The sequence below is a fragment of the Hevea brasiliensis genome, chromosome 2 (assembly GCF_030052815.1).
Source record: "Hevea brasiliensis isolate MT/VB/25A 57/8 chromosome 2, ASM3005281v1, whole genome shotgun sequence".
NCBI lineage: Eukaryota > Viridiplantae > Streptophyta > Magnoliopsida > Malpighiales > Euphorbiaceae > Hevea > Hevea brasiliensis.
The window spans coordinates 2824305-2839264 of NC_079494.1; the positions used below are offsets into that span (position 1 = coordinate 2824305).

Below are 14960 nucleotides of genomic sequence, written 5' to 3' on the forward strand. Positions count from 1 at the left end.
AGTCTATACTAAATTGAATCCAAGCAAAAAAATTTTAATTAATAAAAATTCGGTTATTTTGATTTGCTTCCTTTCTCCACACAATAATAATTTAGAAGAATTTTGAAAATTTTGTTCATTTTCAGGTTATTTGACCATAATTAAACCAACCAATTTTGACATTAATAAAGTGGAGAAAGGTTCAGTCGTCCACAACCCCACAAGAGGAAAGTTAAACCAAACACATACTTGAGATTATGAAAACTTCTTCATTTAATTTACGGCTTAGTGGCAGACTACAAACAAAATTCTCTACTAAATTTGTCATTTTCAAGTGAATTTGATGGTTTGCCTACCAACAAAACTTGTTTTTTGAAAAAAAAAAAAAATTCCCACTTGTTGTTTTGTTGGTTGAACTATAATTTTTGTGTTAATTTATAAATTAGTTTATGAATTATGAATATGTAACAATTTTGTTAATTGTATTTTCATTTTTTTAATAGTTTAATGTCAATAATTTTAATATTTATAGCAACAAAGGAATGAGAAAAATCCAAAGAAATAAGATGGATGAACTATAGACTGAGGGATGATCTTCCACTCAAATATTCTCCATACCTGGACCCAAGCATCAACATTAAGCTTAAACAAATGCTTCGGAGATGAATAACAGTATTGAAATCTCCTGCTACATTCTTCGATTGAGTTAGCAGTTTTGTAATCATTCCATAAACTCGATGCTATAGAGAGTACCCTGATTTCTTCCTTTGGCTTTATCCCTGAAAATCAAATTACTTTTAGCCCTCCAAACAAAACTCCCTGATAGCATAGCAAAACACTAAGGCTGCAGCATAATCCATCTCATACTCCAATAAAAAGAAGAAAAAAAATATTTAAAATTATTTCATGCACGTAAAAGTATATGCAATCTGAGAGTGTTTAGATATCAATTAAAGAAGCTGAATGATAGGACACTTAAGAAACATATGATCCCCATCTTCATGGGTTGTGCCGCAGAAGTTACGAACTTGCAGTACTTCACTTTACACTTCGTTTAGGAGCAAGTTTTTGAAGGTAAGGTAAAATTTTTTTAATACAATTAAGACATATAAACTTATTTGAGAGGGAAGTTTCATGGGAAAGATAAGGTTTTTTGATGGTTTTAAAACCTCCAAAACCTCATTTCCTCAACCCATCAAATTAAGATGTTGGGAATGTTTTTATAAATTAAATATTAGTTATTACTAATCCTTACTTTTCCATACCTTTGATACAAACAACGTAAAACTAGTAAATCATTATTTACTTTATCTTTCTCTCAAAAAATTTTCTCTTACTTTAAAAAACTTAACTTTACCTTCTTACACTCATTTCAAATAAAACGTTAATTATTGTCTTACATTGATTTGAAATAAAGTGTTTGTGTTATATATAAGACTTAGCAAATTTCATCTCTTGAACTAGTTTTTAGATAGTCTTTTTATGTTTGTTAATATATGCTTAGTGTGTATTTTAAATTTATTATATGTTATTTACTATACGAAACTTATTTGTTAATTTAAGTTTTTGAATTAAAATTTTATTTTATTTTGGTAAAAGATAGAGTTTATTGAATTGAAAGTTGAATAGAAGGCTCAAAGCCTGAAAGGTAAGCCAACAAAATAGATCAACAACCTAACTATCCAAAAACCCAAATAAGAGCCTAGAAGCCCAAAAACTGAAAATTCTAAACTAGGGCAGGCAGCTAATATTTTATTTATTTTTTGAACTTATATTTTAACAGTTTGTAAATTTGGATTTAACTGATTAAAATTTTTAATTTAAAAACCTAATTAAACTAAAAATTTATATATATATAAATACTCAATTAAGTTTTTGACCAAAAATAAAAAGGCAAATAATACTTTCCCACCCTCACCTCCTACCTTAATTCTACAACAGTAGAGTCAAATTTCTAAATAATTATGCTACTTGAATTTTGAATCCCAAAAGTTGTCAAGGCTATAAAAATTAATTTTAAATGATGAGAGACATAAGTGAGAGATTAAATCATTTAATTTTTAAAATATAAAAATTAAATTATAATACCAATCAAACTTTAAGTATTAGATAGTAAATATTTCTTAATTAAATAAATAATGTATTTATTTTTTCACATAAACAAATGTAATATTAGAAAAAAAAATTAATTAAGATGAAAGTATAAATAAAAGACTAAATTATTTAATTTTTAAAATATAAAAATTAAATTATAATATCAAAATCTAAAAACCAAACAATAAATTTTCCTCTTATTTTCCACTAAAAGAATTTACTATATTTTTTTCCTCCAAGTTTTTAAAAGAAAAATTACCCGTACAAAGGAATTTTTATTTGGTTTGGTTATAAAATAAAAATAAAAATAAAAATTCTGAGAGTGAAGCTACTAGCTAGACATTTTCGGGGAAGAAATTGATAGGTTGGCTTGGCTAACCTCGCGCCAAGTGCCCACCAAGGAAACTGAACAGCGAAAGACAAAAACAGAGCATCACCTCTGCTGCTGGATCCTGATTGTCCCTCTCTGTTCCTTATCCAACCCCTGTCATCTTCATTATTATCATTACCATCTTCAAATTTCTAGTTTTATTCTATAATGCCAATCTTAAAGACTTAAAACACTTGTGATTCATCATTCATAGTTACCCCATATATATCCTTTTAGCTGTCACTTCCCTTCCCTCCAAGGAACAAAGGACAATCTGTCCTTTCATTTCCCTGGATCTTTTCTACGAGTGGACTGCAGGTAAAGCCCTGATTCAGTGCAGAATTTTAGGACTGACAATGGCTCCAGGCATCCCAATAATTGAATGGAAAAGGAAAGGGAAAAAAGCTCATTCATTCATATATACAAAAGACGTCTACACTTTGCAAGTACAAGCGAAAAACAGAAACAAAATCCAATTGGATCACGTACAAAAAGCCAGAGGGGTAGAAATGCACGATTCAAACCAGATCCGAAGATACTCGATTAACAAAACATTTCAAAAATACAAAGCATTAGGCCTTGTTCTTGATAATACTCGTGCAAGAGCATGTCAATTTTGTTCTACCAGAACGGAATAGATCTCTTGGAGCCAGAGGAGGGAGGGCTGATCTGTGGAACAGTAAATGCATCATCAGCCCACCTTCTGTTGTTACCTTTCATGTTCGTGGTCTCTTTTGTCTCCTTTAACCCAATTTGCTCTCCCATCTGTGGATAATGTTGGGATGGGTATAGAGGAGTTGGCGCTTTAGGGACCCGGATTCCCATGGTTTCCGAAGAGAAAGGGGTAATATTGCTCCCAAGGTCATTACCCACAAACGGCAATATCCCATCATCAGGCTACAATCAACAAACAAAACCAAGAAAATTCTTAGATCCAAGAAAATAACATAATATAATCTAAAGCAGATAAAATTTCGTATTTGATTGGAGATGACAAAAGAAGAAAGAATCAAAGGCAAACCTTACAGAAACCAAAGGGAGTAGAAGGGAAATCAAGAAGGTCTTCGACATGCCAGCCTGGCAGCGTCTCCATCAAGTACTCTGATATACTGCTTGTTGAACCAATTCCTTCATTTATTAGCGGATTATAGCCTTCCTTGTTCACTGTTGCGTCAGAGAATACGCCCTTGTTCACCGTCGTATTTGAGGATAAGGGCTTGTTCACCGTCGTATTTGAGGATAAGGGCTTGTTCACTGTTGAGTTTGGAGTTGAGGTCTTAGCAATTGAAGGTGGATGAGAACTTGGGAGGGAGAGGGACACAGATTTCTTGGTCGATGGCTGTTTTTGAGACTTGGAATCAGGAACAAGATCACCGCGGTCGGTTACAAAGGAGGAGGAAGAGGAGGAGGAGGAGGATATATAAAGGGCAGAGGCGGCAGAGAGCTTAACTCCAGTGAGAAGGAACCTATTATGCTTCTGGGTATGCTCGTTGGCCTTGTGTATCGAAACATCACAGTCTCTGCAAAGAATCGCTCTATCTTGTTGACAAAACAAGAAAGCCCGTTTCTCCTACAATAAATTCACAACCAAAAAACCACCCCAAATCATATATCAATCAAGAAAGCCAACGGCAAAATAAAGAGTCAAATACCTGGCAGACATCACAGAGAGGGGAGTTTTTAGATGTAGGATGGACAAGGGAAAAACGTTGGTGCTTGGAGGCGAGTTTGTTGGCGTGGTGGACGCGGCGGTCGCAGGCGTCGCAGAGGGCACCCTCGTCGGCGGTGCAGAACACGGACGCCTCTTCTTTGCTACAGACATCGCACTGGATCTTCATCTAGTAGTAGAACTGAGGGTATAACCTATAATATGCTAAGCCAGCCTTCTAAAGATAGAAAGAAAGCTGTTTTCCGAGGCAAAGGAAAGCAATAGCTGTTATGGTGAGAGAGAGCAGATATTAAAATAGTACAGCAGGTACTAGGAGACAGGAGTGTCTTAACTCTCAATGCTTTCGTGCTCTTTTTCTGTGTTTGACTCTGCTCTCTGCGATGGCGTTCTGGATCGGGGTCTCAAATTGCTGCGTTTTCTTTTCCTTTTGACACATCATGTGTATGAATATTCATTCACTCAACCAATTAAAAATTTTATAAGTAACTTATTTTTATGATATAAATTTATTTTTAAAAAATAATTTATATATAAACAATAAAAAATAATAATATTTATAACATAATTTAAAATATTTTAAAAATTATGGGTAAATTTATTATATTTAGTTCTTAATTTTCATATAATTATTATACATTTAATTATTAAATTATAATTATTATCAGCATAAAAAAAAGGGTAAATAATCTTATTTCATTTACTGGAGTTGGGTTTGGTTGCAGAATCAAATAACGTACCAAAAGCGTAATGTAAAGAGAAGAAAAGAATAATTTCTTTTTGGGGATGAAAAATCAAAGGAATAATATCGTAAAATAGCAACTTTTTTAACATGCCATAGATTTGCTTCTTTATATGCACAGCAATTGACCCACTGAAGATGATGGATTCCACTTCACTTTTACACTGATGAAGCTTAAAATTATTGTTTCTCATTGACATGGATCACATTATTATTGTCTCAATTATAAAAAATTTATAGCCAAAAAGAAAAAAATTATAAATCTATTAAAGAGAGATAAGAGAGAATAAAAATAAAAAGAAAATAAATTATTTTTTATACATATCTAATTTTATTTACAGAGAAAAGCGAAGATATATTTAATAATTAAAAATAAATAGGTATTATGTATAATTATTTTATATATATATATATTTTTTTTAATTCTTATCTTTTTAATTAATCATTGTCATATCATTTGTCCAATCAGTACTTCCTTTGCAGCTAACGCAACTTAATTTTTAATTAACTGGCTAATCAATAATGCAATTAATTATTGATTTTTTTGTCAAGACAGTTAATTATTTACTAATAATGTATTTAGAACTAATAATTAATTAGATATAAATCTGAATTAAAATTTATTAATATTATTAAATTAAAAATTATTGATATTATAATACATTATTTAATTTTATCAATAATATTATGTATTTATGACGTGTTAGTACTTAATTAAATAATCATTAACATGATTTAGGTCCATTTAATATCGAATTTCATTATAAAAAGTATTTTTGAAATTATTGTTTTTATTATTATTAAAAATTTTATTATTTTAATATATTTATAACTAAAACACATTATCATATTTAATTTTAATATCTTTTAATTAATATATTCAAAACAAACTTTCATCGCTAAATTTTTTTTTCATTTATAATTAAGTTTCATTTAATTTGTGAAAAATAAATTATATATAAAAAATATTTTTTATAAAAATTATTTTATAATAAAATATTTTTTATGATAATAGTTTTTATTAATTGATTGTAATATGAAATTAATAATGTGTATATATATTATATATGTATAATTATTTTTATATTTTAATAAAATTATCAAAATATAAAAAATGACTATTTTCATCATGAAAAGACAGTCATGTTCAAAGAAAATTATTTAATTTTTTTTATCAGAAAAATATTTTTCACTAATTTATTTATTTGAGTACTTTTAATTTCAGAAATTATAAAAAATATTTTTAAAAAAAATATTTTTTATAAAATAAATAAAAAGCTTAATTTTAATTTAAAATTTTATAATCTAAAAAAATAATTATAATATAACTTAATTAAAACTTATTTAACATCTATACTTAACAAAAGTATATAACCAAATTCAAGATAATAATGATTAAAAAATTCTCATACTTGCACTTATTTGCAATTTAGATAAATTAACCCAAAACAAATTTTGCAATGGAAACCCCACGGCTGTCACTTTTATGGAGATTGCCTCAAGAAACTCCACCAAGAACAGTAAGTACCTAAAACTATGAAATCCCCGGACCCAAGAAATGGAAACACCGTCAGCAACACATGGCCCAACCATGTGATTGATGAGTAGCAGCCCCACCACCGTCGTCACCACCCTCCACCCCCATATCGATCTCAACTGCAACATTATCAAAGCTTCAATTCAGCCTCTCCACCATCGATCCATCTCCTTGTCGTAGCCCGATCAGCGCCACACACGCAAGCAAGATTATTATTGGACTAGAAAAATTATTACTCGAGTTTTTTAAACAGGAAAAAAAAAAAAAAGAAATTCTCTTTCACTGGTCTTTGAGATGAACTCACGTTCAATATTGAAAATTAGATTAAAAAAATTATTTCAATTAATTTATTATTTATCATTTTTTTTATTTAAAAATTGAAAGAATAAAAGAAAAATTCCAGTTTGGAGAAACAAAAGATGTGAGCCAAGGTTTCTCCTCTATTGGAAAGATGAAATTTCTAAATTTGCGTCCCCGAGGACTAGGAGGGACGGAATATGGGGCCTCTGTCTCTCTCTGTCTCTGTGTGCCAGCAAGTGGGGAGCATGAAATGCCTTTAAAAGACGTATAATTATGGGTTGAATCAATTTCTTCTTTTTTGTATGGAAGAGTCTAGGCTGTTGTCCAAAGGCTGTGGTCTACCAACTTCCACTTAATATTAACTGAATTAAATTAAAATTAAAAAAATTAATTTAATTCAATTTAATTTATTAATTTTAATTTATCTTATTAAGTCTTTTGATTTAAATTTTTTAAATGAATATAAAAATTAAATTTATATAAAATTTTAATTATAATTGATTTTTACTGATCCACCTTATAACGGACAAGTTATATTATCTAATGATTTTTTACTTGTCTTGTCATATCCCATTAATAAATGAACAGACAGCTGAGAATGATACCATTAATTATATATATATACACATATATTCTCTCTATCTTATCTTATTTTAATTATTATATATTTTTTTTAATATGAAATCAAGCTTAGGAAGAGCTATCTAATTCAAAGCCCAGTGGTCCCCGTAAATGTAGATGAAAGGAAAAGCATGTAGAATAATTAAAGATTACACAACCGAAAGTTTTTTATAAATTAATATTTTTCATTTATTATAACATTAAATTAATAATACGTAACTATATATAAATATTATCATATTTTAATAAGACTATTTGAATGAAGGTGTGTCTGCCTGTGGGTCACGCAACCATTGCCCTCGACTCTTTTGCCTTGCACTGGAGTGGATCCTGACATGTTAAAAGCTAAAAAATTTGAATGGTAAAATGTAATTTTCAATGATTAAATGAGATATTTTATATTTATTTTTATTTTTGTAATTTTAAGAATATAATGACTTAAATATAATGATATTTTCTCTTATCATATTTTATTGTGTCTGTAATACTCTCTAGAGAGAGTGACTAGTTGACTATAATGAAGTGACAAATGTAATTAATCACAGAATAACACTAAAAATATAAAAAATATTTTCAAAAAATGGGAACTTAAATGTGATTTGCATTTAATTAATTTTTTATTTTAATAGCAAACATATTTCAAGATTTAGACGCAATCACTTGCAAAAGCGACCTAAATTGAAAATAACATATCTTCAACTCTATTTGTGAGAATAATTTGGTACAGAAACCTTAGTCTTTTGTAAGGCTTCAAAGATCGATGTGAACAAATTGACTTCAAAAGGAAGGAAATGATTGAGACATCTTATATGTTTATTTACTTCCTTGATGAAAATTAAAAATAATTAAAGAAAATAAAATAATATATATATTTTTTATTATCTTACATAAGAAAGTAAATTAAGAATAATAAATTCATATTTATATAGTGTAAAGAGCATATATCATTTATAACTATAGGCAGTGGCGAAGTTAAATAATTATTTTTAGAGAGATCGAATAAAATTATAAATTAATTTATATTTATTTATAATTAAAAAATTTATATTTTATATTTATATATACTTTAAATATATTATAAAATATTTTCTTTTTTTAATTATTAAACTTGAAAAATAACATAAATTTACTAAGTTATTGATTTAATTTATTTTATTTATTAATTTTCTTTTTTTAACATTTTTATTAATTTTGTAAAACAAAACGCAACACATATTTTAAATTTTAGTGGGGCTGCATGGGGCTGGCCCCCTGTAGCCACCGTGTAGCTCCGCCGCTGACTTTAGCATTCATAATTTTTATTTAATTTTTTTTCTTTATTTTTAATTATTAATATTTTTAAAGATTTAAAAGGAAATTAAGAAATTTTATTTTCATTTGTTTTATCTTATTTTTCTTCTTTTAATTGCCATCAAAATTAAAAAAAAATAGAGAAATTTTTTGAGAAATTTACATTTTGACTCTTAAATTTTACTTTATATTATACTTTAGTTCTTAAATTTTATATTAAAATTATGAAAACTAAAATATGCTACAGTACAAAAATATAAAGATAAAATAATTAATTTTTTAAAATTTAAAAATTAAAATATAATATAAAATAAAATTTAAATTTTAAATAATTAAATTTTTAAAATATATAAATTAAAATAAAATATAAATTAAAATATAGAGAATAAATTATAAATATTTTTTTTTTATCATTTTCCTTAAAATAAGCAAAGGGAGAATTTTATCTCCCCTTTCAATTGCCTTCAATTGAATGGTCAATGAAATGATATTTTATTGCTTTCAATTGCAAAGCTAGGGAAGGCATCACATGACATCTGTTCCAAAATAAGTGGATGACATGCTTTACAATTAATTAAATCAAAATTGCACATGATAAATCATAATTAATTATGCATTTTTAATTCATCTAAGCTCATGTCATTACAGAGGATTTAATAGTAAAATAAAGATAGGCTAATTGGAATGGGAATCTGCTGTCCTTTCTTTGTGCAGACTTATTGGAACAACCTCTTTTTCTTCAATTTTTTTTTAACATTATATCAGATATTTTTAGGAATTTGTTGTTTGAAAATTTGTATTTTTATGAAATCTAGTATATTATATGGGTCTAATTCCATGTGTGCATGTGGTAGTTGGTTGATTAAGAAGGTGTTTTACTCTTATAAGTTAATTTAAATTTAAAAATAATTAAAATTTTAAGTAATTATGTATTTGATTAAAATATGATAGATAAATTATTGATAAATCTAGTAAAAAATAATTTATCACATTTATTATTAAAAAAATAAAAAATATATATATTAAATAAAATTTATGATGAAATTTTAAAAATTAAATGAAGATAATATAATAAAATACTTGATTAAATTAACTCCTAAACTTTAAAAATAGATTGACTTATTTATTTATAACAACTTTTGATCTTATAAATTAAAAAAAAAAAAGAAAACTAACTTTTCATTTTGGTGCTTATAAGATAAATTTACCAAGTATTTTATTTATTTTTATTTAATTTTTAAAATTTTATTATAAATCATATTTAATATTTTTTTAGTTATTTTAATAATATATGTGATTATAAATTATTTTTTACCAGATATATTAATAACTTATCAATCATGCTTTAACTAAATACGTAATTATTTAAAATTTTAATTATTTAATAAACTTAAATTAATTTATAAGTATTACGTGCTTATAAACTGATTTTCATAAGTAAAATAATTTTTTAAAATACGTTAACTATATCTCAGTAATTTCTAAATATTTTAATCAAATACATAACTGTTTAAAATTTTAAATACTTACAAGTTCAAATTAGCTTATAAGCTAATCTTAATAAGTTAAGCTAAACACTTTCGATTAAATTATGGATTATTTAAATTAATTTAAAATTTTTAATTAAATTCAATTTAACCTAATATAATTTATAGGTTAAATTTTTAAAATTTTTATTTAAATGAAAATTTAAGAGGTTCAATTTTTTTAATTTAAATTAAAAATAAAAAATTAATTTCTTAATTTTCTTAAATTTTATATTAAATTAAACTCAAATTAAAATTTTTAGTCAGATAAAAAATTAAAATAGATTAGATTAAACTTTTCCAAGGTAAAATTTAAATTTAAGCCATTGAATTATTGATTTTAATCTGAATTTGATTGATTTATTTAATATTTAACATCACTCGATCCGATTAATTTGTATATAAATTTATTGTATTTGGATTTGTTTGGTTTTGATTTTACACTCTCAAAACATTAAAAAATATAGAATTTGTGTCGCACTGTCCTTCAAACCTGCTTTTGAAAAGGTAATATTTCAAATTCTGCTAAAAATAATTTAAAAAATTATTTAATTATTTTTAATTTTTAATAATATATTTAAAACAATAATTTTTTAATAGCAAATTAAATAATAATGGTAAACAAATATATGATTAATAATTAATAATTTAATTAATATATTTTCAAAAATATATAATTTAATTTTTTATATTTTATTCTGTTAGTGTCAAGACTGAATCACTATTAAAATTATAATAATTTTAATAAAATTATTAATTTTATATAATTTATATACACATTATCACCACCACACGATATGAGATTTCAAAAAACTAACTGCAAAACATGCTTTGCTAAAGTTGATTGATAATATGGTTAGGGTTTGAATTAAAAATTAACAATAATAATAATAATAATGAAGGATTAAGAATGAATGAAAGTGGTGAGATAACAGAAGAAGACAAACGAAACTTTTTTTCTGTGGAAAATGAATGATTAGAGATAAAATATAGTGTTGATGAGAATCTTGAAAAGAGGAGAAAGATTGGGCGAAAAGAGTAGTCGGCATCGCTGCCTGCCAGTGCTTGGAGGATAAGACCCGAATATTTCCTCATGTTTTGATGCCCATTTCATTCCATTCACATGGACGCCATTTGCGACTCACCTTCATATTCAGCTCTTCTAGATATTTTTTCAACCCACCAATCATTCTTAATTAAAATCTAAATCTCTATATAGATTTATCAATTTTCTGAATTATTAATAATTCTTGTTACTCCGTCTCCCAGAGTGTTTATCTTAATTTATAAATTAATAAAATTAATTTATAAATTTTAAGAATGATTTAGAAATAAAATTGGATTAAAATGAATTAGTTTAATTTGAAATTAAAATCAATATAAAATGGATGAAAATTAACTTTAAAAGAGATTGACATTCTAATTATTAAATTTGATTAAAATCAAATAAATGTAATATTAATGATAGTAGTCAAAGTTGGTGGTCGAAATGTTTAACAAATTAGTACAATATAATAACAAGTGCTCTACATATGCATATTATTAACGTGATGAGAGGAAACCTAAAGCTTGGGAGTCAACCAATCTAATCATCTTCTTTTGTTACAGCTGCCCATCTCCTTCATCTATTGTTTTCTTGTACTGATTTATTAAGCAAGAATATTCTAGCTAGCTAGGAGGCATGGGAGATATATTAAATAGTATTACAGGATTGGGTTGTAAAGCTAGGTGGGGAGATGGTAGGGCTTCATGCATCACTCATTAAAAACAATATTCTGGAAGTGAGTGAGAAGAGGTATGGGGAGGGTAACAACTCCTCTCTTCCTGCCATAAAGCTTCCTCATTATCTTCGTTCTTCAATAATAGTGAACATTGGATAAGGTTTTCTCCGAGGACTGCTTTGAAAGCTGGCTATTCTGGCATATAAACTATTATTATTATTATTATTATTAAGAATAAGAACACTTTAAATATCATGTGATTTAGAGTTTATATTATTATACTGTTAACATTTAAGGACAAAATTATTAAATTATATTAATATATATTGATGTGGTAAGTGAGCTCTACTTATTTAACTGTATAATCACGTCATTCATTCAGTATTAAATTTAAAAAAATGAGAAAAAATAGAATAAACTGATATTTATCATTTTATTATAAGAAAATCTGCAAGTAAACTGTTATATACAATCAAATAAGTGAGATTCATTTGCCACGTTAATTTAAGGGTACAAGAAAACTTATCACGTTAACATATAATGATGCCATTTAGCAATTTTATCTTTAAGTACTAAAGTAAACAACGTAGTAATAATATAAGCTCTTATAAGAAAATGTGTAAGTAAACTGCTATATACAATCAAATAAGTGAGATTCATTTGCCACGTTAATTTAAGGGTACAAGAAAACTTATCACGTTAACATATAATGATGTCATTTAGCAATTTTATCTTTAAGTACTAAAGTAAACAACGTAGTAATAATATAAGCTCTTAAAAAAATAAAATAACTTTATACCCCTATTAATAAAATGTATAAACCAAAAGCTACTAAAGTGTAGCTATCCCACAATAAGGCGTCAGTCGGGAATCGTGAGTTGGGCAAACAAATGAATTGCACTAATAAGGTTAATTTGGAGCCATGGACCACTTCTCTGCAAGGTTCCAGCCACCATTGAAAAACACAAAAAAGATATTAGTGGGCTGCCCCATAGAGAGAGGTCCAGAAAGATCAGGGTCCAGTAATGCTCTCACGAAGATTCATTGGGTCCAAAGTTAAATTTGGGAGCCAGTTAACAGAGAGACCACAATCATTCAACTCTCTCACCACAAGACATGTTTATCGGCTAATTAAAGCAGTGCTGCCGAAAAAAAAAAAGGAAAAAAAAAGGCAGTGCTGTCAGTGCACATGGAGACGGTGCAATTTTACAATATTCTATTAAGCAATGCCCTTTCTTAAGGCTGAAGTACTGGTAAATTAGAATTCTCTTTTACCGAGCCATGTGGGATGACATAAAGTAAGGAAACTCAACTAATTTCAAGATTTTCTCAGCGAATAATCACATAAATATACTGTATCTGGAGGGCCTAACACAATTTTTTATGCATGCAACTTCGTACAGAGAGTAACCCATCAGATCCTGACGCTGATATTATACACTCATTTCCTTAGTACGAGTTTTGAATAAGGACCATTTTCGTCAAAGCAAAGGAAGCCTCATGGAAGAAGCCCAAAAAAGAGAAATTATCATATGATACATTACAAATCTGGTTTGGGTTTATGTTATTTAAGGAATTGAAGGGCCGAAGCTCTTACAAACTACTAACGATTTCTGATCTCCACCTTGGCAAAAGAAAAAGGTGTCAGGGCACCTGTATAAACAATTATCCACCAGGCTAACATTAGCTGAACCCGGCTTTAGACCCATCAGTGGACTCGGGATAGGACCGAACAAGTAGTTCCCCCCCAATAACAGCCTCTCAAACGACGACGTATGAGCCCTGGGAACAGCCGCTTTCAGAGCATACTGGGTAGGTATCATTCCTGTAAACATGTTGTGCTCTAAACTTAAAGCAGACAACTTTGGCATCGAACCAAGGAAAGCTGGCAAGAGACCTCGAAGATCATTATTGCTTAAATCGAGAGCTATTAGTTTACTTGTGAAACCCATTGTTCCTGGCGTTTGCAAGAATGTGAAGTTGTTGTAGGAGAGAGTAAGTTGTTGAAGAGATGGGTGGTCAAACAAAACTGATAATATAGGCCCAGATAATTGGTTGTGGCTGAGATCTAAAACCTGTAAATACTCCAAATCGCCCACATTATCGGGTAGATTTCCTTTTAAGTCGTTGTTTCGCATCGACAGCTCGACAAGAGACATTGGCAATGCGGAAGGAACTTGCTCAGAGAATTGGTTATCGCTAGCATCGAGAATGTACAAGTCTTTTAGGGAGCGCAGATCAGGAAACTCACCGGAGAAATTGTTTTCTTGGATTTCGAGTCTTTTTAAGTTTACAAGAGAATTGAAGCTTGATGGTAGAGGTCCTTGGAGATGATTGCCATCAAGATAGAGCTCTTCGAGGTGGGAGAGAGACCCAAGCGAGACAGGTAACTTGCCGGAGAGAGAGTTCTTGGAGAGACTCAGCCGACGAAGGCGAGTGAGCTTGGCCAGAGAGTCAGGGACTGAGCCAGAGAATGCATTGTCAGATATATCAAGGGTTTGTAAGTAAGGGAGGTCCCAAGAGACAGAAGAAAGCGAACCAGAGTAACCCACGGGGTCGAAGGTGATCTCGGTGACTCGAAATGAGCCGGAGACAACACGGTCGCACCTTAGACCGCATGTGAATTTGTCGCTGAAGATGTGATCGCATGGGTCGAATGAGAAGTCCCAAGAGCTTAGGCAAGATCCAGGAGCTACGGACTTGGAGTCCAGCCCATTCTTTAGATCCTTGAGCACTCGAATGTCTCCAGGGCAGGTCCTTGAATCAACCACTCCAAGCAACAGTTCCAGAAATGTAAAGATAAAGGGCAGAGAGAGATTGGCAATGGAATTGCGTTTTGACATTTTTAGGACTGATGGTAGAAGCGAGCAGCGAGAGGACATATTGGATCTGCACTTATTGAAGTAGCGCAGGGAAGCAGCTGGTGTAAGTTTTTAATTTCTTGTAGATGATTCCAGGTAATAAAATATAAATTTCATTTCCCTAACCAGAAGTTGCTAGTCTTGACTTGGATCCAATCAATTAAAAATCACTAGTGTTTTCAAAATCCAGCAATTAAGTGAGATTCATTTTGGATCACGAAAAATAAATAAATAAATTATAAAGAAAAAAAAA

At 28.7% G+C, this 14960-nt stretch overlaps 2 protein-coding genes across 3 annotated transcripts; both read right to left on the minus strand.

Moving 5' to 3' along the window:
- Nucleotides 1–2834: 2834 nt before the first annotated feature.
- LOC110648365 (B-box zinc finger protein 20) lies at nucleotides 2835–4661 on the minus strand. Of its 2 annotated transcripts, XM_021802583.2 has the most exons (4): nucleotides 4444–4661; nucleotides 4096–4347; nucleotides 3465–4013; nucleotides 2835–3340 (listed from the first exon to the last, which is right to left on the minus strand). In XM_021802583.2, exons 2-4 carry the CDS (start codon nucleotides 4279–4281, stop codon nucleotides 3065–3067), a joined length of 1011 nt encoding a protein of 336 aa, XP_021658275.2. In that variant the 5' UTR covers nucleotides 4282–4347; nucleotides 4444–4661; the 3' UTR covers nucleotides 2835–3064. The 2 variants fall into 2 exon arrangements, with proteins under 2 accessions (XP_021658275.2, XP_057988221.1); XM_058132238.1 differs by having other exon boundaries at nucleotides 4096–4660.
- Nucleotides 4662–13361: 8700 nt separating this feature from the next.
- Nucleotides 13362–14901, minus strand: LOC110632765 (probable inactive leucine-rich repeat receptor kinase XIAO). Its single transcript, XM_021781092.2, has one exon. It carries the CDS (start codon nucleotides 14726–14728, stop codon nucleotides 13415–13417), a length of 1314 nt encoding a protein of 437 aa, XP_021636784.1. The 5' UTR covers nucleotides 14729–14901; the 3' UTR covers nucleotides 13362–13414.
- Nucleotides 14902–14960: the final 59 nt, after the last annotated feature.